This window comes from Meles meles, chromosome 4 (assembly GCF_922984935.1).
Source record: "Meles meles chromosome 4, mMelMel3.1 paternal haplotype, whole genome shotgun sequence".
In the NCBI taxonomy this organism is placed as follows: Eukaryota; Metazoa; Chordata; class Mammalia; order Carnivora; family Mustelidae; genus Meles; species Meles meles.
Window position 1 is genome coordinate 161,140,175 of NC_060069.1, and position 25,179 is coordinate 161,165,353.

The 25,179-nt window shown below is 58.3% G+C and overlaps 1 protein-coding gene across 1 annotated transcript in view; it reads right to left on the reverse strand.

Moving 5' to 3' along the window:
• Positions 1-875: 875 nt before the first annotated feature.
• C2CD2 (C2 calcium dependent domain containing 2) overlaps positions 876-25,179 on the reverse strand; it is a 54,413-nt gene continuing 30,109 nt past the window's right edge. Inside the window, exons 8-15 of the mRNA XM_046003718.1 lie at positions 24,006-24,111; positions 22,041-22,105; positions 20,111-20,232; positions 19,456-19,627; positions 18,340-18,453; positions 16,199-16,326; positions 14,348-14,657; positions 876-7,253 (exon numbers count right to left, since the gene is read on the reverse strand). Of these exons, the coding sequence (XP_045859674.1) occupies positions 6,991-7,253; positions 14,348-14,657; positions 16,199-16,326; positions 18,340-18,453; positions 19,456-19,627; positions 20,111-20,232; positions 22,041-22,105; positions 24,006-24,111 (1,280 nt within the window). The 3' untranslated portion in view covers positions 876-6,990. The remainder of the gene's footprint in view (positions 7,254-14,347; positions 14,658-16,198; positions 16,327-18,339; positions 18,454-19,455; positions 19,628-20,110; positions 20,233-22,040; positions 22,106-24,005; positions 24,112-25,179) is intronic.

A 25,179-nucleotide genomic window follows, 5' to 3' on the forward strand; every position in this document is an offset into this window, starting at 1 on the left:
AGTTAGCGTCGCTTCTGATTTGCCCCCCTCTCTGATTTCCTCTTGCATTATTGTCCCTTCCCTTCCCCTGTGCATGGGTTTTGTTTCTGAAATTCCGTGTATGAATAAAATCACGTAATTGTCTTTCTCTGATCGATCGGAAATACCAAATTTTTTTTCAAAGTTGTGTTTCTGAAAGCGTCAAATTTTGTGATTAACGTAACAGAAACAATGTAGGAACCTTGCCTGAACCCCAAGCAGGGAAGCAAAAGAAAGCCGCCTGTAAACGATGTTCCTGGGCAGCCAAGGAGACCTGAACGGAGCCCCTGGTCCCGGGGAAGCCTCAGTGCCCCCCTCCCCAAGCGTGACGACCACTGGGTGTGATGACGCCATCCTTCTCAGAAAACGCGTTCTGAAGCATTTCGGGTAAAACACGATGTCTCTGCACAGCAGGGGATCAAGAGGTCATGGGTAGGTAGCACAATTGTACCCAAATCGGTCAATCTCTGCATGGGTTATTCTGTAGGTTTGACATTTTCATTTATTTGATTTATTTTTTAAGATTTTACTTACTTGTCAGAGAGAGCGAGTGAGCACAAGCAGGGGGAGGGGCAGGCAGAGGGAGAAGCAGGCTCCCCGCAGAGCAGGGAGCCCGATGGGGGACTCGATCCCAGGACCTCAGGATCATGACCTGAGCCGATGCAGGTGGTTCACCGACAGAGCCCCCCGGGCGCCCCTGAAATTTTTTTTTTTTTTAAGATTTTATTTATTTATTTATTTGACAGACAGAGATCACAGGTAGGCAGAGAAGCAGGCAGAGAGAGAGGAGGAAGCAGGCTCCTCGCTGAGCAGAGAGCCCGATGCGGGGCTCCATCCCAGGACCCTGGGATCATGACCTGAGCTGAAGGCAGAGGCTTTAACCCACTGAAATTCTTAAAAGTAAGCTGAGGGAATTAAACATGAGAAGAACTTCCATCTCTGCATGAATTTGCCTACGGGCACGGTTCTCCCCGAGCGGAGACCATGGGGTTGAGGCTTCACGACACCATGTTCTTGGTCCTGACTTGGGCTGCCTTGGACATGACGTTCCAAGTCCCGTGTCTCATCAGCCCTGGTTTTTTGTGCATTGGCTCCTTTTGTACCAGACATTATAAAAAATAAGTATCCTAAGCCCCTTTTCTACACTCCCTCTAGCTCTGCGATCGGGCTGGTTTTTCTCACCCAGATAAAGAGGGATCTAGTCAGCAAGTGATTTTCCTCACTCTGTGCAAAGCGGTGCTTCTCGCTTTATAGTATTCCCGCCCCTAACAGGGAGCCGGAAGTTTAGAAAAGATGATGTCCCGGTCCTTCCATTTGACGCACGGTAGCCAAGGCGTGTGGCTGGGCAGGGATACTCCAGCAAGACAGCCTGGACTGCGATTCCGGTTCTGCCGCTTAACCACTGTGTGATCTTGGGCAAGTCACTTAACCTCTGTGGGCCTCGGTTTCCCAATCTGTGGTGTGGACACGGATCGTAACTCGAGGGGTTGTTTCAAAGAGTGTAGGAGTCAGCAGATGGAAAACTCCGAACAGAGTTCTGGCCAATAGTGCGTGCTCGATTCCTATCAGTCACCATCGCTGTGATCGTGAATCTTTATCTAGCTTTTGTGTAAAATACCAAGTAGCCCAGGGCGCCTGAGCACCCGGCTTTAGATCAGGATCATCAGTAGTTCCGAATACTTGCCACACGCAGGACACCGGGTGGCGGTTTGCACTGTGGAAGTGGCCATGCAGGGCCAGGGACAGTGGTGGGTGGAGCGTGACCGTGGGTGTCTCTTGGGCGCCGGGGGAAAAGGGCCCTGCGCCAGTCCTCCATCCTGGTGGCCAGACCTCGGTGGGACCAACCTGCCTTTTCTGCAAACGAGGTATTGACATCTACATGCAGCCCCCCCGTATTTGTGGAGGCGACCAGGGTGAACAGTGACACGGTTGTGTCCTCGGCTCCCCGTGTGTGGCGGGCTCTGTCCCCTGCACCTGGGCTCCAGTGAGCCGGGGTGAGATGGGCTCACAGACAGAGGCCAGGCGATACCGCTCATTCCTCACGAAGTCTACACTGCCCTCAGCCCAACGGGTCCACTGCCCGCCTGGGAGCCGGTGTAAGGGGGCGCAATACGGGGACAAGTGACAGGGACCGACGAAAGCGCCTGGTGCTCGGGGCTGTCCTCAGTGGCGGAAGCTGCTTCACAGAGAAGGTGGGGCTTGTGTTTGGTGGGGTCGTGCTGGGGGCAAGGGGGGGCACATTCACAGACGGGGGGGGGTGGCTGGCGTGGATTAACGTGGACTGTGGGCGGCGGGGCGCCTGGGTGGCTCAGTCGGCGGAGCATCCGAGTGTCGATTTTAGCTCGGGCCCTGGTTTGGGCTCCACACTAGACGTGGAACCTGCTGAAGATTCTCTCCCTCCTCAGACCCTCCTCCCACTCACGCGCTTTCTCTCCTGTCTCTTCTTTCTCTAAAATTAAAAAAAACGTCAAAGTGTAGACGGGTCGGGTAGGAGTCCAGTGTGTGCCTCGAGGTGACCGGCAGGAGGCCCGGTGGGGAAAGCCGGTCCGTTGGGCCAGGGCTGGCCTTCTAGCAGGCCTGTCGGGCCTCCTGATATAGCGTCGGCCCAGAACGGACCCCAGGTCACGCAGGACGCGGCGGTGCGGCCTCAGACTGCCGGACGCCGCCACCGGGCTGCCACGGCCTGCCACGTCCAGAGCTGAGGCTGCGGACCCAAGCCCGGGATGGCGGGAGCCGCGCACGGGTACGCGCTCCCCTCACAGGCAGAGGCCTGAATCGTCGGCTCCTACTCCGTACCCGGGGGGGCCACCCCACCGCGGGGCCGCGTGCGCGCCTCACTCCTCCGAATGCTGCAGTGCCTGGGACAGCGAGGAAGCGGGGAGGGAAACAGAGTCACTGATCCCCAGGAAGGAGCCAAGATGCCCGCGGGTTTGTGCGGGACCGGTCCCTCTGTCTGGCTGTGCCCTGCCCTCCCCGCCCAACCCTGCCAGGAACCAGCACAAGCTCCGTGCCGGTGAGACACCAGGGATCGGCTCAGCTGAGCCCACGCGGGAGCCCACCCCACGCCACCCTCCACGGGCCACCCCAGGGGCGGGCATTGACCGGGAGCTGAGGGATGTAGTACAAGATTGCCTCCTGGAGGACAGTGCCCCTCGGGAGTTCGCTGGGGGTCGCGCAGAGGCATCTCCCGCCAGCTTGCACCGCGGGAGGACCCAGGCCCGGCTGACCCTGACCGGTAGCACCCCCCACGCACCATGACCCCGGGGGTCCCTGGAAACGCTGACTTTCTAGGAAATGGCTGTAGCCCCAGGCCCCAAACTGGATGCCAGTTCGTCAGAAGACCGTGAGGAAGGGCGTCTGCCGAGAACAGAGCAGGTGGCAGCGGCCACGCCTCCTCTAACACGCCGCTGACCACGGTGGGCTCGCGCGCGCTGGCCGACCACGGAGCCCCACGCAGCAGACAGACCAGGATCCGGGACCCTGGGGCAGACGCGGGACCTGCGGGACAGCCCAGGGCCCAGCAAACACAAGGAGGCGTTTCGTGTCCCACGTGCACGTTTATTTCTTTCAAAGACGGTTCACATCCCAGCCTCGTCTCACAGTTTGGGGTGGGACAGGGACCTGTGTGTACAGAGCTACCGGGGAATACGGTCACCGTCCGGCACGTTCGTCACCACGCTGAGCGTCAAGCCAGACCTTGCCACACACCCGGAAAACCTTTCGTTTTCTTTTTTAAAAATGCAGCTTTGATGGGACCTCGGGGGAGGGGGGCCGACAAGGCTGACGTGTAAATGGTACGTTTCTGAGCAGCTGGAAGCTGGGTGAACTGGGCGGGTCGCCGTACCCCCGACGCCTCCTGTCATGTGGGACAGGAACACGAATGGGGGGGGGGGCCGGGAGGGGACCTGAGTTTGCTTTGCAGAACGGAGCAGCACCTGCGTGTCCGTGCTTTGGTAATAGGGCCCGAGTAGGCGTGGGGCCAGGGTGGGAGGGCCCGGCGTCGGGGTCTCCGCCAGCGCAGGACTGGTTTCCACCCAGCGGACGTCAACGATCTGACCTCCGGGGGCCCCCAGCTTGTGCCCTGAGGGGTCAGAACTGTGAGGCTCTTGCCAGGAAAACCCCGGCGTCTGCTGGCAGCCACGGACCTGAACGTGTCCCTTTCTGCTCGAGAAGAAAACTCACAACCGTCTTCCGTAGAGGCAGCCAGAAGAACCGATCCGAGGCCGAGACAGGCACCTCACTTGTGGCTGGTGGCCCCGGAGCTCTCAGGAGGCATCAAGGGCTGCTTTTAAACTTAAACTTGGGCGTGGGTTTACATAAAGTGCTGTTACCCCGTCGTCTTCACAGCGGTTTCCGAGGCGACCGTGAGACCGGCGTTTTTGTTAGTGCTGCACTGGGAACACACGTGCACACGCGCGCACACACTGCAGGCTCCCACGCGTGCCTCTGCAAACACGGGGACGTCCCTGAATACAGGGCAGTGCCCCAGCTCACGACCAACGTGAGCACCCACTTCCAGACACAGACACGTTCCTGTTCGCGTGTGCGCAAAATCGCTCTGAAACATGAGTCTGCAAAAATACGAGCGACACACGGAATCAGGAGCCCCCGCGCCATGAAACCATAAGGAAAGGCGAGGGAACGAGGGGACTTATGGGTCGGTACGTTTAGTGTTTGGTGTATAACCTTAATGGACGCGTAACCTTCACGTTTCCTTCCACGTAAATACCGACACCGCAAAAGCGAGGCCAGGCTGAACGGCCGGGAAGCAGCATTCACAGTATCAACACGGCCCATTCTCTCACGGGGCTCTGTTCCCGCCCCTTCCGTGCTCTCTCAGGCATCCTGCGAGTTCAGGAAAGGCCCTCAGACGGAGAAAACAAATGCGGGGCTCAAGGAGGAGCTCCTGATCTTGCTTAGAGGTACGGGGCTCCTGACGGGTGCTCGACACACACACGGAAACACGCATCTCCTTACCGCTCTCCACCTCTCACCATACAGTCCCGCGTCCCACGCGGAACAGACTCAGCCCACCTGTCGCTCACCCGGGACCCAGGAGAGGCCTCAAGTCACCGAGAAGTTGAGAAAACAGCCTCTGGCAAAGAATGAAAGTGAGCAAATGCTCCTGGGGTCAGTCAGGAATGGGAACGCCTGAGACGGTTTTTTTTTTTTTTTTTGAGCACAAGAAAGTGACAGCGTGAAACTCTGATACCGTCACGTTGACTAAATTGAGCCGATCTGAGCTTCAAACCAAAAACTGTGCTAAGAACTTCTGATCTGTGCCTGAAAGTCTGACACGTAACGTCCTCCGGGAATTCTCGACTATCCCCAGGGCGTCCTACCGTGGGAGGACAGGGGCAGTCCTTCCAGTAAGACCGAGCAGACCGACCGGATGTGTTCCAAAAAGACGAGTAGTGACCACCAGCCTGCGAGGACTGACTTGGTATGACATGTTGGAGGTCCCTGTGCCATTTCATGCTGACAAAAATCAGAAAGTCCCCTACAAAAACTCATTTTACAGTCATCTATAACTCCTGGGACACCGGAGGCTTTCTGAGTGTGCGTTTCCAAGTACATCTTCACGTGGTTTATAATCTTGCTCTCAAGGAAAAGGAAGAAACGTTCCTTAATCTGGGTTTTCGGGAAGGTTTTGATTGGCAGTGGCTCTGTTACCCCGGAAAGACGGGCTTAAGGATCAACAAAAGCGTGTGTGGGGAGGAGCCCCCCAGTTTCCTATCCGGGACAGCGGTCAGCCTTCACGACAGCCTTTGAAATCTTTCAGGAAGAAAGCGAATCTTGTTAAACCATTAGATGTTTCGCAGGAACGACCACAGCCCTGACAAACTCGTCCCCTGGAAGTGGCCCCTTTGGACGGATGGGCCAGCGGTGCAGACACACGGACGGGCGGACAGACGAGGACCGTGGCTTGAGGGGTACATGGGGATATGCACGTGGTGGGCCGCCTTTACCTTTTCTCTCCCCCACGGGAAACCAAAACAAGGACCAAAACGTGCAGTGCAGTGTTCGCGGCAGACTTCTGGAGAGCTCCCGAGAGGACTGGGACGTGACGTTTGGCCCGCTGGTTATGAAACTTCTACCCCGAAGGCTCCTGAGACATACGACAGCATCCTCTCTTGTCCTAGAAGCACTTTGCTTCCGCCATTGACAGCGTTTGGGAAACTGGCCGTGGAGGGAAGAGAAACCGTGTGTGTGTGTGTGTGTGTTCGCGTGCGCGTGTGGTCGCCATGGCGCTGGCTGTCACTGACTGCCCCCAGCTTCCCTGGAGAGCCCCCTCCCCCCAGCACTTTTGACACTAGAGAGGGACACGTAAAACCACACAGGGATTGCTAGCTCCCCACTTGCAAACGGGCTCAGAGTAAACACCAGGAGCGCTCGGCGTAAGGTGCGCAGAATTTAGTGTTTGCATCTGGTTTCAAGTTCTATGGCTAATACCAAAGGCAACTGTCCTCTTCCTTTGGCAATAGTGTCCCTGTTACCACCGTAATTTCCCTGTGGACCCCAAATCCTGTCTCTGTCCCACCTCTCCATACTCAGGGCCGGCTGCCCCGAGATGCCAAGCCACCCGCGAGGACAGGTGACTCACCCGTTCCATTCCCAGTGAGCACAGGGGGACACCTCCTCTTTGGGACGTGGTCCGGGCACGGACCCAAGGTACTACGTGTCCGAGCACAGCAGCGGGGGTAAGACTGAGTCCCCGCACCTGCCCCATCTCCGTCCATCACGGGACGTTCTTTAGTTCCTAACAGAAATCTTCCCGCGTTTAACTTCCGCTCTTGGGCAGGAGCAGAGCTTTGGGTCTCCCTGGGCATCTGGTGGCAAATCGGACTTTGTCAGGTGTCTCTGGGGGAAGCCTCCTGGCCGGGAACTCGGGGTTCCGTTCCCCTTTCCCCCAGCCAGACCAGGCGGCCATCTGACAGTGTGCAGGCCCTCTGGCTCCGTCCTGGCGAGTGGTTAGGGGGGTCCGCGTCCCCCCGCGTCCTGGTGAGGCAGGGGCCCGGCCGCGGGGTCCACTGGAGCCCCGTTCACGGCGCTCTTGCTTCTGTGTCTGGAGAGCAGCTTCTTGTTCAGGATCCTGGAGAGCGTCACCCCCTTCCTCCGGGCCCCCTCCGGCTGCTGCAGGAACACGAGGTCGTTGTGTGACTGGCTCATGCCGGGGTCTTTGTGCTGCTGCCGCCTGCGGAAGAACAGCTTTGCGCCTTTCCTTAAAATCCCGCCTGCAGGGGAAGCACAGGGGCCGGTCAGGTGGGCTGTGGCGGGAACGCGGGGACCACTCGCCCAAGATGAGAACAAGCAAGGACAATTTGAGCGGCTCTAGTGAGAGCGGTTTCTGACTTTGCTGTGCGGTTGCTCTCGCCACCCGGGAGAAGCTGCTGGAATCTGGCCTGGACCGAACCCCCGAGTTTTCAGGATGGACAGACTCTGAGCCCAGAAGCCGTGAGCTGGACTGTCAGGTGCGACCCGGGGAAGCCTCTCTCCCTGGCCTCCTAGTCAAGACTGATGGCGGTGGGCTGTCCCTCCCTCGGGTCCCCCGGCCCCCACCCTCAGAAAAGATAGCCCTGCCATGCAAACCCCAGCCGGGGTCAGAGCGCCCTTCCACCAGCCCGGAAGTCATCACACCCGCGTGTCGGTGCCGGCGGCTCTGGACAAGGCCGTCCGGCCGTCCGGGTGAGGGGCTCTACGGCTCTTTGGCAATTTGTTCTCGCGCTCGAGCCAACAGATACTTGAACGTTTGTTTGGGGGGACCCCGAGGGACACCTGCCGGCTCTTCCACGCGACTGCGAGCGGTCAGTGGTGGAATCCGGCCCAGCCCCAGGTGTGGACTCGGAACAGTCAGCACATCCGAGCAGCCTGCCCGTGACCTCAAGAGGCTGTTTGCGGGACCTGGCGCCAAAGACGGGCGTCCCTTCTGCCCTGTCCAGGCTGGGCGCACCCCGGAGCTCCAGAGCCCCGAGGCAGAGGCACAGTGTCACCTGGTCAAAGGTACTGAGAAGGTCTCCCCCCCCTCCACTTTCTCTTTGGATATAAGCGCCTCTTACGCAGAATCCTGAGGACGTGTGTATGTACAAGGATCTAGGGGGGAGGGGCTGTGTGCAGGGGTTTCCAGGGCAGCAGGCAGGGGAGGCAGCACGAAGGGGACTACAGACGTTTCCGAGGCTCTCTCCCCCCTTGCCACAGGCCTGCTGCGCTACGTCTGGGGGCCACGAGTGTCTGTTCCCGGAGCTGGTCCCATCCCCGTAAGAAGTGGCCTGTGTCCCGAAAAATCCCTAGCTGGGGGCTGTGACGCCACCAGTCACTGGCACGGGCTGGATTGGACGCTGCAGCCCAGCGGGTGGGGCAGGGATCCTGGTGCAGACTGGTTTACCCCTCCCCCACCCGCCCCGTTCGGATGCCCCAGGCACTGGGAGGGGCTCCCAGCCTGACCGGGTTACCTGGGGTCGCTGGGGCCCAGGACACGGTTCTGGTCTGCGGGAACCTGCTTTAGGCTCAGCTTGGGTCCCTGAAGGGCATATAAATAAGGCATCCCCATGAAAGAGGAGAGGAAGGCGGGGAGGCCCAGCAGGGATAGGGCAGTCCCAGAGGCCTGCGTCTCCAGAGCCCACTCCAGGGGTCCCTGCACTGAAAGCTGGGCGGGGGTCTGCAGCCAGGGGCTGGGTGTGAGCACGGGTGCTGTTGTGGGTTGGATCATGTCCCTCCGGAAGTCATCGGTTGGGGTCCCGAGACCCCAGAGACAACAGAGGGGATTCATCAACGGTAAATCGGACAGGCGCTCCGCCAACACGACGTGTCCTTACTCAGAGGAGAACTGTGGACGCAGGTGTGCCCATGGGGAGAGTGCCCACAGAGGCAGGGATGGGGGTCACGCTTCCACAAGCCAGGGGAGGGCAAGGACACCAGTGGACACCAGAACCCTGGGGAGAGCACGGAGCAGAGTCTCCGTTGTCACCGGCAGGAGGCCCCTGGACTTCTGGCGTCCGGAGCCGGGACACTGTCCGTTTCTGAGCACGAGGCTGTGTACAGCGGGACAGAGCAGCATCTGACTGCCGGGAAGCATGGGTCTGCCGCAGATGCAGAGGAAAACCAGAGCACGGAGAGGGGCAGGAGGTGGCTGTGTTCACAGCTCTCTAGAAGGGAATCTACACGCTTCTAAGCCGTCACTTTAACTCTTTTAAATGAAGTTGCACTTGGGGCGCCTGGGTGGCTCAGTCGGTTAAGCATCTGACTCCTGGTTTGGGCTCAGGTCATGATCTCGGGGTCATGGGATCGAGCCCCGCATCGGGCTCTGTGCTAAATGGGGGGAGCCTGCTTGGGATTCTCTCTCCCTCTGCCTGTCCCCGTGGACTCCCAGGCATGCTCACTTGCTCTAATTTAAAAAAACCTTCAAGATCGAAATGACTAAAACTCAAATTCTTGCCATATTAAGACGAATTATCAGGGACTTCCAGGCTGCAAATAAAGTCGGGACAGTGGGCAGACCCGTGTGCCGTACTGACTGGAAACGCTCTTCCCCGCTGCGGTCTGTCCCACAAGCTAAGGTCTGTTCCCACGCGTCCCACCGGCTGGGCCTCTAACGCGCTGCCTGCTCCGAGCAGGTCGGCAGCTTTCGTAAATCTGACTGTTCCGTATTCATTAAAGAACCAGGTGACGTCCCGTAACTTGACATGACTTGTCATGGCTTCTATGGGGACACGGCTGCCACCTCAGATGGAGGGATCGTGTGAAAGGACGGGCTGAGGTTTGCAAATCTGTAGGCTGGAGCCCCCTCCTGTCTCCCAGAGGCGTCTCAGGGAGATCTTATTCCTGGCAGTGATGTGCGGGGCCCCGCTAGCAAGGGCCCCAGGGCAGAAAGGCTGTGTGCTCATGCCTGGCTCCCCTCTGCACGTGACACCTGCTGTCTGAGCTGGCAGGGGACGGGTCCCACCCCAGGCACGGGGCAAGCAGGTGTCCGGTAAAGGACACCTGCATGGGCGGTCACCAGGGAGCTCCCTGGGAGCGGGATGGGTCTCAGTCCTCAGAGCATCCCAGAGCACAGCCCTGCACTCCAGCACGGACATGGACGGGCTTTCTGGAATGCCGTCAGTCTTGACGTGCTGGTAGCCCTTGTAAGACAGGACGCAAATCCCTCCCAGACCCACAGCTTAATTCCTCAAACATGAAGAATGACTACCGTGAACGGAGGTCATGCCTTTCTCCTTTCCAGATAAAAATGTTAAGATCTGTTTAAACCGGGGCTCGAATCACAGTGACCTTTGGGGGAATAGAGCCAGAAGAACAAGGCCACGGAGGGGACACGGACCCCGCCACTCCGTGGAGGTGTGGGGGTCAAGGACAGACACACCAGCACACACCCCCGTCAGCTGGGAAGGGACAGGGAACGGAGCTTCCTCAGCTCCCCGGGGACCGCACTTCTCTGTCCCCGGTGTCTGCCTGTCCAGCGTGCCCAGAGATTGAGTCCAACGCTCATCTGTCCCGGGAGGGCACTCGGGAGAGGAGAACTTAACCGTGCCTTCGGCTCTCCCGGACTAGAGCACATCACCCAGGATGGCATACTTGGCCTTCATCCCATCGGCTCAGCGCCTTGAGAGCCAACGCCCAGGGCTCCCTCGGGGAGAAGACGGCAGTCTGTCCAGCCGGCGGGCCCGCCCGCCCCGCAGATTTCAGACAGACCCCAGGATGGCATGAGCCGCTTTCCTGAGACGTAGCTCCTGTGGTTCTGGTTGTCTAGACAACTCTGGCTAAGACCGTAACTAACAGTTTGGAACATCACCCTTGCCTCTGGGCCCCCAGAGTCTGTCACCTTTGCGGATGGGGACATTCACAGGGCCTGAGCAGGAGAAGCTGGAGCAGCCCTTTACAGAGCAAGTTCCAGACCATCTCGGCCGCTCCCACGGGCACGAGCGAGAATCAGACCTCGCCCGCCCAGACCTGAGCCTTCGAGGTTCCTTCAGGTAAAATCTGGAGAGAAGGTATGTGGAATTTGAAACAAACAGCCCCAACATCTTAAATGGGGACAGAGGAGAAAAAAAGAAATCTTCCCCTGGTTCTAGCAAGGTTTTAAAAAAAAAATCACACATGGGCTAAAGAGTAAACAAATAGGAAAAAAATCTAAAATAATTCCTCTAAATGGGAGCTTTAGTATAGCAGATATCTGCAAATTTATTCTCGTTTGCCTCCACCGACCCTAACAGACGAGAACAGGTCACCGGAGAATCCGTCTAAAAATCGGAGAAGTCGGAGGACAGTGACCAGAGTCACTGGGCACGTCGTCATTTGCTGCCCGCAGAACAGCTCCGTGAGTCAAGCCAAACCATAGACCATCCGTTTAGAAAAGGGACCGCTTGTTAGAACCAGGGCCCGGTGAAAGGAAGCGGTGTATGGGCACTCGACCGGGCGTGAGGCTAGCTGTCCCCTGAGCCGGGGGACAGCTCCCCGACCCCCGAGGCGAAGGAGCTACGCTAACGGGACCAGGGCACGTCCGAGGAGGAAGACGGGAAACTAGCAGCCCGGGCAGGTCACGCTGCAAAGGGACAGGAAAGCAAGGGAAGGGGGATCTGCCTCCTGCTCTTGCAAAATAGGCTTTTCTCACGGCAAGGCTGTACTCAGATTTAAAAATAAATAAATAATAATAAGACAAAAATAACTTACTGTGTAGGCAATTAATTCTGGTTGGCATAGCGATCCTCTTAAGTTAAAGGGAATGAGCACGAGATGACGGGAAGGAAGAGGTCAGAGGTTAAAAGAAAAGTACGCAGGAGCCAAACAAGGGGGACGGGCAGTGAGTCCCGGGGTGCCGTGCCCGTGTGCACGTGACATTACGGGACAGGACATCTGGCCAGGCTTGGGGGTGTCGGGGGGGGGGGGTTGTCTGGTTTTGTCTTTTCACTCCTTAATATCTGTCAAAGTTTCATCAATTGTTTTGCTCTTCCTTACGGTAAAGTCCACACAACACGGACTCTCCCGTCTTAACCACCTCCAAGTCCACAGTCCCGTTCCGTGCCTTCCCCTTGCCGTGCGACCGCATGGACACTTGGTGACGCTAAAAATAAGCCCAGATATGGGGACTGGACTTCCTGTGTTGGCTGCGGCCTCAGGAAAACGCACGTGTCCAAGCAGCGAAATCGCAGGCTTCTAAACCCGACGGCTGCTTGGGGGACCTGCGGGGACTCCCGTTGGGACAGGGCGGCACGCGTGGTTTTCCAGCCAGGAAATGAGCTTCAGTTTAAAAAGGAGAGAACGTTCCGCACAGCCACGGGGCTGTACCTGGGGGGCCCAGGCAGGAAAGTGAAACCCCCAGGTACAAGAATGAGTGGGCACCCGTCACCCGTAATCGCCTGCGGTTCTGACATCTCCTAGAGATGCAGGGTCCGGGCCTCTCTGAAAACCTTGGAAGAGAAGCAGGTTTGGAAACGCTGCCGAATACATCCCTTTACGAATCCGCAGCGTCGGCAGGGTGGGCGATGCCACCCCTGAGCCCTGGGGCCCAGGCTCCGGGGAAGCGTCAAGCACACCTGTCAGCACCCAGGCCCCCCCCAGAGTGCCCCTTTGCAGGGCTGCCCTCCCCCTGGCCAGGGACGGGAAAGGAGAAGCGTGGCCATGGCACAGCCAGGGTGGAAACCCAGGGGAAAGAACTCTCTAGAAGGAATAGCAGAGGAGGGGAAGGAAGAGGCCACGGGGGAGGGAACGGGGCTCTCTCGATGGACCCGGGGTCAGCGAGGCGCAGCCTCTCAGTGAAGGCAGGAGGGCAGGTCGCAGGCTTGTTGGACTGTTGGCCGTCGGGAGAAGGAGGGGGAGAAGGGGCGCCCCACCCCGCACCTCGTCTTCCGCTCCGCCCAGCGCACGCTGCTTCCTTGGGGCTAGGGGAGCTCCCTGGGGCGGTGCTGGCCCCCAGACCAGGCCGGTGGGGGGGGCAGGGTGTGTGTGCCGCCCTGTGGACCCGCAGCCGGGCCGCCTTTCCCATAACCTGGGCTGCCCCTTCTGAACCGGGACAAGGGAGCCGCCAGAGGTCCACGCACAGGTCACTCCGGCTCGGGCCAGCAGGTGGACAGAGGCCCACGGTCTGCTCTCTGTCGCGTGACCTAGAGATCCTATCCTCTTCCTTCTCCTGACTTCCAGCGGGTCCCATCTGTGCCCTCTCTGCTTCAGCAAGGGTGTGGCTCACGCAGACCCCCGTAGCAGACCCCCCCCACCCCGGCAGAGTCCTCAGCCTCAGCCCGAGGGACACGGGCCACCGCGTGCCAGGCCATCCTGCAGGCTGCGTAGCAGCACCCTAGCCCCAGCTGTGGCCCGTGAAACGGCCTCAGGACACAGCTGTGTCCCCGGGGGGGGGGGGCAGGCAGGGGGCGCATGATCACCCAGTTTGAGAACCAGGGGTCAGTGGCGGCAAGAGGAGAAGAGCTCAGCGAGGCAGCCGCAGAGCTGCTAACCGGGCCCCCGGCCTCGGGAGTGACGCGACGGCTTCCAGTGCATTTTCGGGGCCGGGAGGGGAGGCCGCGGACTTCATGCAGAGCGGCAGCGACGCCGCCCAGCTGGGACCGGGCGCCTGCGTCTGTCTCCCGTCCTGTCTCTGCACTGGGATCGCCTTGTTCCTGCCTGGGAAGTGGGCACAGCCTCGTGTAGAGGAGCCGAGGCCCAGGAGGCTTGACCCTCCCTGACCCTCCCACCCAGAATGGCCCTCGAGCCCCCGGACTGTCTCGCCTCAGAAAGGGCCTCCAGGGGGACTGTCGTGCGAGAGCCCACGTCAAGCACACACGGGGACAAAGTCTACAAATGCAAAGCTTCGATGTGGCGCTAACAGAGAACAACGGGTCATCCTCAGGATGGGACGACTGGTCACTACACACAGGGCAAGTTAACCGCTTCCTTGCCTGGCGAACGTCTCTCCCCTCGGACCCCTGGCAGGTCTGAGCACTGAGGTCGGGCTGGGTTTTAGTTGGAGGGACAAGCCTGAGGCACAGTGAGCAGAGGGGCCAGTCTGGGGTCTGCTGGCTTCGTGCCGAGTCGCTGGGTGACCCCCTCTAAACGTTCTGGAGGGTTCTACTTGGGTGGGGCGGGGCAGAGTGCCGGCAGCAGAAAGGGCACCTTTAGGCATGACCAGAAACTGCTGCCCTCGGGGCGGAGACCGAAGGATCCTGAATATGCAGGCGGCTCAGGCCAACGCACCCCTGCTTGCTGGGGCAGGGTGCCGAGGGCGGGGCAGCCTGGCAGTGGAGGGAGGGGGAGCCGGGGATGGGAACTGAGGGTTAGCTTGGAGACGGGCAGGAGAGAAAAGGCAGCGGATGGGCCGGCGGGCAGGGGGCACGGGTGCGGGTACCTTTATGCTTCTTGGCAGTGCCCGGCTCTGAGACACTCAGGGAGCTCTCTGACAGCTCGTCCCCGTCGGGGTCCAGCGGGGCCTGGCTGCCCCACGCCGAGGCCTGGGACTCCTTGTCCAAGTCCCAGGAGTCTAGCTCGCCCTCCTGGGGCTCCGGGGCCGGCGGGGCTGGGGCGGAGGCCTCTTCCTGCGGCGGGGCGGAGGCAGCGGCCGCCCCGCTGGGGGTCGGGGTGTCCTCCTGGCGGGCGCTGTCCATGGAGGCCGAGTAGTCCAGCATTAGGGCGGCGGCATTGTCCTGAGAGAGTGAGGTCTGTCCCAGGACAAAAGAAAGAAGTCAGCATGAGGGGTGGTGGCAAGGACAGGTGGAAGGCTTGGAAGAGATGAAAAGCTCCGTGCAAAGGTCCCGAGGGTGACTCCAGAGTGTGAGAAGACACCAGCCCGCAGCTCCCCCAGGAGGCACGGCCGGGTTTCACAGGGACTGAAACGCAGCCACCGAGGGTTTCCCCTCGCTGCAGAGGGTCTGCGAGGGGCACCTGAGGTCACAGGTGAGGGGTGTGGAGGAAGCAGACAGCCTTCCCCGGCAGGGGGGCCCACCGGAGGGAGACGCTTCTGCCCAAGTGGGCCGCAGCACACCCGGGAGGCACAGGAAGTGGGCTGTCCGTTCGCGTGGTCTGTGAGCACCTCTTCCCACGGGATATTGTTCCCCGCACGCAGAAACCCCTCGGCAGGCACACGGCGGCGTGTGTGTGTGTGTGTGTGTGTCCGTCCGTCCTCCCGGTGCCCAGGACAGTGCAGGTGCTACCCTAACCCTCGGGGCCGTGGGCTGGAGCAGGGGAAGGTGGACAAGGGGCGGGGGGCTCCCCCCACGGGCCGCGGAGCGCCTGCTGACTGAGGACGGGGCCGTCTGAGCCTCCGTGAAGCCTCGTCACTGCCTCAGCTTGGACACATTCCATTAAAGAGCCGCAGCTCCTAGTGAGTCCCAGATACAGCCTCCTGGAACGGGAGAGGACGGGGTTCCCGACTCCTGATGCCGCCCCCTGCCGGCCGCCGCTGGAAGCGCGCCCAGGAAGGCGGGGAGCCCCGGGGGCCTGGGCGGCGGGGGAGCTGGCCCAGCTGGTACTTGGGTGCCCCGCAGAGGCCCTGCGTATAATGGCAGCACCGGGAGCTCATGCCGGCACCTCCCATGACCCACCCGGAGATGAGCTGTAGACGGCCACCACGCTCTCCTACCCTCCAGGCACTGCCCTGCCCTCTGGGTTCAGAGCCTTCCTGCTCCCCCTCCCCCACAACGATCACATCTCCCAGCGGCCCCCTCCTTGCCCGCGGTCTCCTTGCTCATTCGGAGATGCTGAACACGCGCTCGGGACCCTCACGTGGCCCCCGGCCCTGCAGGGCAGCCCCCTCTGGCGACCCGGCCTGCGTGGGGCCCTCCACGGACTCTGCACCGCCGGCACGGGGAAGCGCACGAGCGGTGGCCAGGGGACACTTGCACCATCTGTCAGACTGCAGAAGCACACTCACGGCCAACACCTTCAGTGTTCTGGGGACATGCTGGCCTGCCAGAGGGTCACAGCTTGTCCCCAGATGGGGGCCTCGTCAGGCCAGTCTCTCTCTCAATAGCTTTTTTTCACACTATTCACCGGCTGCTCACCAACCAGAGCCCCCAGGCCAGAACCCGCCAGCGTCCCCACGACAGGGGGAGCAGCCTAAACACCGTGACCCCTGGCACTGGCCGAAGAACAGAACCCGCCCTCGGCAGGGAACTGCTTGGACGATGCCGGGAGCTCGGGCCACTTTCTGCATGGAGGGGACCCGGCCACGGAGGGACGCGGGCGCCGGGGCGAGCCGCACCTTGGAGATCCCTGATATGATGATGGTGCTCTTCTTCCGCGGGGACTTGACCTTCAGCTTCGAGGACTCGCTGAGCTGGCGGATGGCAACTTCGGCCACGGGGTCCGAGCCGTTCAGCACCAGCAGTTCTGCGGGAGGGAAGGCAGCCCTGAGCACGCTACGCTCCAGCCTGCGCACCTGCAGGGCTGACGGAAACGGTCCCCAGGCAGGGCCGGCGGTCTCTGGAAAGGGCCAGAGAGCAAACGGGTGAAGCTGTGTGGGTCACGGCGGCCTCGGTCCTGTGGGGGCTGAGCCTGTGTGGACACCACCGCACAAGGCCGGGCTCCGAGGAGTTTACGAACAGGGCCAGGACTGGCTCACAGACTGCCCTCGGCCTACAGCCCCTTCTGGATGGTTCCATGCGCTCGCTGCCGTGCACACAGATCTCTGCCCTTCCTTATGTGCCAGCCAGACCTCCCTAGAGCTGATGGAGACCAACGAAAGCAGGAAGACCCACCCACAAAAATCTCCGACCTTTCAGAAATTTCTGAACTTTGGGAGGCAACGCGGTCACTCCTTCCCCTCCCGACCGCGGCTCAGCACAGCGGCCTGCTGTGAGCTCGTTCACAACAGCCGAGGCTTCGGCTTCCCGGGGTCCGTACCCTACACCTGCCCGACACCCGTGGGAGGCCGGACACCTAGCAGGGGCTTGCGGAGGGCTCAGAGCAGTGTTTCGTGTCCCCATCCCCGCACCCTGTGAGGCGTGTGCCCCTGAGACGTGGGGGGGGGGGGTGTCAGGTAGCCAGGGGGGCAGCACGGCCAAGGTCCCCGAGGCCCAGCTGCCGCCTGTCCGTCCCTTCCCTGGGGCAGCTCCCGCTCGGGCCGAGGCAAACACAAGGCCATCGGAGGGCTGGACGCGAACAGGGGCGTCTCCCGTCTCAGCTTGGACTACGCGCGACAGGTGCTCCATGTCAGGGCTGACGCGGCTACACACTGCCTGACCACCGCGCAGCGCGAACGGAGAGGCTCGTGAGGAGGGGGCAGGCGAGGACTCCCCAGGGGAGCGCGGCACTGTCGTTCCCAACACCCCACGCCGGGCCCGGTGGCTCGGAGCTGTCCTTCGAAGCCCTGTCCCGGTGCTGGGGGTGCGCGAGAAGGCTTCAGTGGCCGCAGGCGGCCCAGGGAGCTGATCTGGGGGCTGGCTCCACTGCCCACGGAGCGGGGGAGAAAACCATGGTGGGAACGTCAGCCCTTTTAAAAAGCCCTTTTAAAAAGCAATTCTGCGCGGGGGAAAGGGGCCCTGTGGTCCAAGCCAGCGGGGCGCTCCGCCAGGGGCAGAAGGGGCACTGGGGGTGGCTAGCCAGTGGAGGGACACGGCCTGCGTCTAGGGACTACAGCTGCGGGGAGCCTGCGGCTTCCAGAGAACCGTGACCACCCCCATGGGACAGGCAGCATCAGCGTCACCAGCTGCGGGGATCCGAAGCCGTCCAAGACAGCACCTGTCAGATGAGAGCTTCCTGCCCACGGTCCTCTCCTCCTCCTCCTCCCGCCCTGGACCTTGGCAAGACCAGGACCAGGACTGAGAGGATGGGGAGAGGTGAGCCAGAGAGAAGGAGCCCCCTGCCCTCCCTCCGACAGCAAGTCACCCCCGAGCAAAGGGGGCAAACGTAATCCCCAAGTTTAGATCGGGCTCTGACCTAGGGAGGCAGGAAGCCCTCTCTCCAGAGACACTGAACCTGACCATAAAAATGGGCAATTTGTGAGCAGAGTTCTGGGGGAGACCATGCCTAACGAGCAGCTCCTCTGGGGCAACGGGAGAGAAAAACAAAGCTGCCTTTACGGTTACACCCCTAGGTCCGGCCTCTTGGATGTTAGTCATAGCACTGGTATACTGAGCGAGGGGGAAATCATGCTCAAATTTTATAACACGAGGCATAAACTGGGATTTTATGTTTATTTTGTGAAAGCATCTGCTAGAACGTACCACCACGCCTGGTCTCTGCCCGGCTTCCATTCCCCCCACCTCTTCCCGTTCTGCGCGTAATGCTCAAAACAGCGCCTCCCAAACTCCAAAAAGGAAATGCTGACCTGGGGGCACGTGAGAAATCAGGAGAAGAGCCCAGAAGGAGGGAGAAGGATGCGGCGAGCCCGCGGCCCGTTACCTGTGTCCGAAGAAGAGAAGGTCTTACTGACAGGAGCCCCGTGGCAGGAGATGGCTTGAACAGAGATGTCCTTCTCAATGACCTTCACCTTGACAGGCGTTTTCAGGGGCGACTCTGCCAGGAGAAAATCCAGATCACAATGGCCCCAACACCTGACCCTACAGTTCATGGAAGGTGAAATCACACCTTTCATGGAACCCCAGCCATTCAGATATTTTTAACTGTCTCTTGTTTTTGGGGGGGAGGTGCAGGGCTGTATGAGGGGGCAAGTACCCAAAAGGATGCTGGGAACCTGGGATTAAATAAAATTTCAGAAACTTTCATCAAAAATCAAAATCAGAAATTTTCATCAAAAGCCAGAATTTCATTTTCTGTTTCGTAGTTAAGAACGGCGGTGCCGGGGCGCCTGGGTGTCTCAGTGGATTAAGCCGCTGCCTTCGGCTCAGGTCGTGATCTCAGGGTCCTGGGATCGAGCCCCGCATCGGGCTCTCTGCTCTGTGAGGAGCCTGCTTCCTCCTCTCTCTCTGCCTGCCTCTCTGCCTGCTTGTGACCTCTGTCTGTCAAATAAATGGATAAAATCTTTAAAAAAAAAAAAAGAAGAAGAACGGCGGTGCCAGGAAACCGACTCTGGGAAGACCATACGTTATCTATCTGGAAGCGGAAACACAGTATAAATGAATAAGACAGTAGGCCCGTACACAGAGGTTGTCTCTGGGGCAGACACTGGGGAGACAGGTGCAGAACTCGGCTGCATCGAAAGTGACTGCACCCCGGGCCCTTCCGCACCCCCGGATTCTCCTCCGGCGAACTTGCACTGATGGTATCCACGGTTTCAAGACAGCGGCCGTCCCCGCGGGGTGTGAGCGGGAAGTTCACGGAACTAGATCAGCTAGATCACTCCCCCCCACGGCCAGGTTCGCAGCTCCGGCGTGCGCTCGAGCTGAACTTGCCTGGGCAGCCGCGCGTCTGACAACGGGGAAAGGTGACCGGCTGAGAGGTGGGAAGCTGGGGGTCTCGGCAGGTACCCTCCTCCCTGCACACGAGACCGTCCGAGCCACACCTGCCCCGGCAGCCGGCGCTTCCCGCCACCTTGAGGTGCTCCCGGGCCACACTCACCCCAGCTCAGCGGGGACGCTCTCCCCGTGTCAAAGCGAGGCTTGGTTTTCACGGCGGTGACGGTGGTGACCACGGTCCCACAGGGCATCACCGTGCGGTCTTTTTCGACCTTCGTGGCAGGAGTAGGTGGCGGGGTCTTGGGTTTCACTTCACCGGGTTCTAGGTAAGAAAACTGCAGAGAAAGGCGGTTACGCACTTGGTTCTGTGCCCATGCCGGCCCCTGGGCCTGCACACTGCTCATAACCCCTGGCTTCGTTGGCCAGCCCCGCTTAGTACCATGGCCATCGGCCATCAGTCTTGGTTTCCCCAGAACCGACAGAGGGTGATGAGACCCTGGCTCAGACCCTGTCACGCAGTGCCTGGCGATGGGCACGGAGGCTGGAGAACCCAGTGAGATCGAAGGGCCCTGTCTGGGGTTAGCCCCGCGTGACCCAGCATCATGGGAAACTCCCCATGCGGCAGACCAGTCAACACGATCGTGGGCACAGAGTGTCCCATCCGAGTCTAGAAATGCACAGGATGGAAGAGGAGCTCCTCTTAGGTGAGCGTCCTGTTTCCCGCTGAAGACAACGTAAGATGGACCGACAGGTAAAGATGGTCCTAATCTCAAGTGGGTTAACCTGGAGCTTGGCCGCGGCAGGGAATGACGTCCTACCTCCGCAGTGACCGAACCCAGCACCGAGCCACCGCAGGAGCCGCCGGTCAGCGTGAAGCTCTGGGGCCCAGATGGCTGCTTCTTGAATAAATCCAAAGGAATGGTCACCATCGCCAATACGGCTAAAAAGATAGGGGACAAGTAAGGGTATGTTTCCGCAGGGGTCAGCGGAGCCACCACCGCAACCAGAACAGAGTCCCGGTGCGCACCCGGTCCGCACCACCATCCTCCAGTTCCAGAACATTTCAGAGCATTCTAGAACACCAGAGACAAAGAGAGGCGTTGGATGTGCTCCAGACCACAGGAGGCTAAGAGAAAGACAGAAGCAGTGTCTGATCTGGGGCGGGGGGGGGGGGGGGTAACTGCTCTACGGGATGCGGGCCCAGCAGATGAAGGGGAACACGGGCGGCAGGTCAGGGAAACCGGTGCGGACGTAGGAGAGAATGTCCTTATTCTTCGGAAATGCCCCCAAGAAAGGAGGGTGCGGGGCCTGATACCCTTGAACATTCGGATTCACCCTACAGTATGTGTGTCCTGTGTCCGGGCGTCTGCAGGCAAAATCAAAAGCAACCACCAAGTGTGAGCGCAGATAATAAAGCAAACGGGCAAAATGTGGGAACTCCGGGAGTCTGGTAAAGGTTCTGCGGTAGTCCTTTCTTCTGTTTTTGGGTTTTGTTTTCAATGTGAAATTTCGTAGATCCATCCGGCTGTGCAACAGTGGGTCTCCGAAGGAGCCAATAGCCTCGGTGCCTGGGGAATGGACGGGGCCGGCTTCTCTCGGTAAACGTCCGCCCACCCCCGGTTCACACCACACGCCCTGTCCTGGCCACGGCCTCTCCTGGAATGTCAGAGGCAACTCTCGAATCTTATCCCAAGACAACAGAAGCAAGGAAATTAGCTCAGAATTCTTACTCATGGGGAGGTGGGGGGAGGCGCCCAGGTTGCTCCATGGGTTAAACCTCCGACTCTTGATTTCGGCTCAGGTCATGGTCGCGGGGTCCTGGGGTGGGGCTCTGCACTCTGCAGGGGGTCTGCTTGAGAGTTCTCTCTCCCTCTCCCCCTTCCTCTTCCTCTAAAATAATCTTTGAAAACTTAAAATCTTAAAGAAAAGTCTTGCTAATAAACAGAAATTTGAATTGCTTTTTCCTGTGTCTTTGTAACTTTGGGAGACAACCCAATGGCTTGGTCTTTTAGCAGGATAAGCCACAGAAAGGTCCCCCTCTCCTAATTTTGGTATGTTTATGGGCATTTTTTAAAACCCAATATATTGCCAAACTCCTGAGTTACACACATGCAAACCTGCATGTTCACGTTCATGATTTTACCTTTAACTGCTGCTTTCTTGTCTCTAAATCATGTGTCCAGTGTACGCTGCTGTGGCTTATTTTATCGGGAAAAGCCAGCCGGAGTCCATTGAGACAGAAAGCACAATGGAGGGGCGGCGGTGACAGGGCTGGGGGAGGAGGGAATGGCGGAGACAGGGTCTCAGCCGAGCCAGAGGAAAAAATCCGAGAAGTGGACGGTGCTGAAGGTCGTACCCCAGTGGGAATGTACTTAACGCCCGTCAATTTTACACTCAAAAATGGTCAAGATGGGAATTTCTGTGTCATATGCTTTCACACTATTAGGAACACTACAGAACAGATCTGTTAAGGCTCACGAGGCTGAGAGGGGCTCCTCTAAGCCAAGACTTGCTGAATAAAGAGTTTAGGTATTTGTTTAAAAAAAAAAAAAAAGGCAAAAAACGAGTTGAGTACATTCTCCCAGAATGTTTGCCCTTGCTAATGACTGAAGTGGACTTGGAAGCAAACACGGCCTCGGAAGACCCGAGGTGTCAGGGCGGGTCGGCCCCTCCCGGCGTCTCCGGGCCCCCTCGGGTCAGTGACCTCTCCCAGAGAGCAGGGCCTCCCCCCACCCCGCCCACACCCACCTTCCGAGGCTCGCTCACCGCCCGACACCTGCAGGCATAACTCCTTCGACCTGGCGTTCAGCTCACTGTGGAAAGGAAAAAACGTGCTGTGAATCCTTTATTAGTTCTTGAGACGGTATTTTTTTCCTGACTCTAGAAAGAACACATCTCCAACCGCATGAAGATTATCTTCCACCTCGCCATCCCCACAGCTGCTGTTATCTGAGAATTCTCTGCTGCCTTCTGGCTGACGGTGGGGTGTCCACGCACAGTGCGACACGGTGGCCGCCCGCCACGGATGGCGCCTGAGAGCTCAACACGTGGCCGTGACCGCTGGGGGCCTGAACTGAATTTTGTTGCATTTTAATTAATTCAAACTTAAAGAGCCACATGCGGCTTGTAGTTCCTGTATGCAAAAGCGTAGCTATATAATTATCGAAAAACAGAACACAGACCGCGACGTATCTCGCTCCTCTTGTACCCTGTTTTTCTCCCTGAAGATATCAGATCTCTTTCCCGGTCAGAGGGTACAGAGCAACGCCCCCTTTTAACAGCTATCCAGTGTCCTATCCGGCCTTGGGAGGTTTTCTTTAATCCTATCCTTAATAACCAACCCTTAATAATGGCCTGGTTGTGTCTACCATTTCATAATTACAGACTAGCTGAGATGAACACCCTTCCACCTAGCTTTGTGCGCACCGTGTGATTATTTCCTTAGGAAGACTGTAAACGCCAGACAAAAGGTACATGCATTGAAGAGATTTTTTTCTTTTCTTTCCTTTTCTCTCTCTCTTTTTTTTTTTTGGAGACATACTGAGGACTTTCAGAACGGTCATTCCAACGTATCCTTCTACTGGCCACTGGCCATTCTCACCCGCCTATTCCTTACCAACTTGTACGGTGAGAAAACGGTCTCTTGTGTTTACATCTGTGTTTCTTAAACTATTGCTGATTCGAACAAGTCTTCCCAAGTCTCGGGCTACCTACAGTTTTGGCTTTTCTGTTTTCTAGCCCAGACATTCTTCCCGGTTTTCCGGGAGAGCGCTCATATTTTCATTACTGATTCACAAAAGCTCCTTATATCACACACGGGACACCTGCTGCCTGTCCTGTTTCCGGCTGTTCATTGTTCAAGCCTCAGAAAGCAAGTGGTTTCTAGTTTTAGAGCCGGCTACGTCACTGAGATATTATTTACATGAGTTTCCTATTATTATTTCTGGTAGTTTTAACTGATTTTCTTGGGTCGTCTAGGAAGGCGATGATTACCTCCAAGTAATCATCCGTTCTGCCTCAGCCTTTTCGTACTCAGACATCTGCCCCTTCCGCCTCTAAGCACAGTACTCGTACTCCCAGAACAAACAGCGGGCATCTTCCTCTTGGCTTTCACTTGGGACCCCTTCTGGTCTTTGTCATTTACAGTGATTTCTCTTAGCTTATTAAGGAAGAGGCCACAAATCGTGTACTAGTTCTTAAATTAGAAATGCGCAGGGAAACTCAACGATCATCTCAGCATGTACGGAGATAAGTATGTTTTCTCCTTTGATCTAACATCGCATGGATTCAGTTACTTGCTCTCATGAAGCCGTCTGGACATTTCTGGGCTGAACCTGGCTCCTTAATACATTCCTTCCATTTCTTATAAATGGGCCGTCCTTTTCCCTTTGCTCCCGGCCAGGTTCCAGTATCAACCCCCAGGGTCCTCTGTTGCGCTCCAGACAGTGGGTATCTCCCCAGTCAAGGGAGCCTGACCAGCGCGCTCTCCGGCCACGGCAGGACACGGGCCAGGAGGAAACCCAGCCCCAGAACTGCCTTCAGAAAGGAAACCAGATTCAACCTAAAGCTACCTCGGATGTTTAATACGCCTTTTGGAGAATGAGTGCGTGTCTGTGTTTGGGGTTTGAGCAGTGTTACACACTGATCTCGGGACCTGGCAGCCGTGAGCGGGGCGCTCGGCCGGCGCAAGCCCATTAACCAGGCTGTACGCACAAGATGAATTCTTCTTCCCAGCTGAGGTCGGCGGGGTTTGTCGCGAGGGCACTGAACTTCTGAACGGGCTCATTCAGCCGAACTACACACTGTGGGTTAACGTTGCCTGCAATCAAACAAAGGGCGTTTCTGTTTTTTTTAAATTACATGACGCGCGCGCACACTTTGCACATAAGGGGCTGGAGCATGCCGTCTTGGCTCGCTCACCTCTCTGGGACTGCTCTTTCTTTCGTCATGAACCAACCCTCAAAGCACTTCTCTGGGGGTTTAAGATTTCTGATCCCCAACTTGGTATCTCTTGGCTTGGAAGGCAGACCCAGGAGCCCCTGCTCCCCGCCCGTGATGGGGGACACTCCCCAGGGACATTATAACAGCAGAGGTGGCCCCCCACTTCTAGACAAGATGACCAGCTTGTGCAAGGAAAGGCCTCTGGGATGACCCCTAAATTTGGGGATACCCCACAGAGAACCCGTATCCCTACTTATGAGGGATATGATTTTATCCCTGACTCAGCTCAGTCAGAGCCCTGTCTGGAGATCTTGGATCCGGGTAATGGGACATTTCCCTAGTCAACGGTTCTTTCTGCTGCAAGGCCATGCCTGTCCCATGGCAAAGAGCTGTCAATATACTGTGTAACCAGGGGCACCTGGGTGGCTCAGTGGGTTAAGCCTCTGCCTTCAGCTCAGGTCATGATCTCAGGGTCTCTGGGATCGAGCCCCGTATCGGGCTCTCTGCTTGGCAGGGAGCCTGCTTCCTCCCCTCTCTGGCTGCTGCTCTGCCTACTTTTAATCTCTCTCTCTCTATCTGTAAAAAAGAAAAAAAAAAAATTTAAAATATACTGTGTAACCAATGACCACGGGACCAGACATCACACAGCGTTAAGCATTCCACACCCACGGTCTTAACTGATCTTCGAGTTCACCTCCGACGGGAGACACAGAGACCCAGATGCAGATCTGCCGGCGAGGAACAGGGACCCCCAAGGCCATCCCCCACAGCTAGCCCTGCATGGAGTCTTGGCTGTTAAACGTGGACAGTCTGTGCTTTGGGGACGGGAAGACGCGCACATTAATTAACCCTTAGCATTCTCAGACAATAAAGAATTCCTTCCTGTTCTCAGCAAAATCGAATCGCAGTGGGAAGATGGGACCCATACCAGGAGGCTGTGCATCTG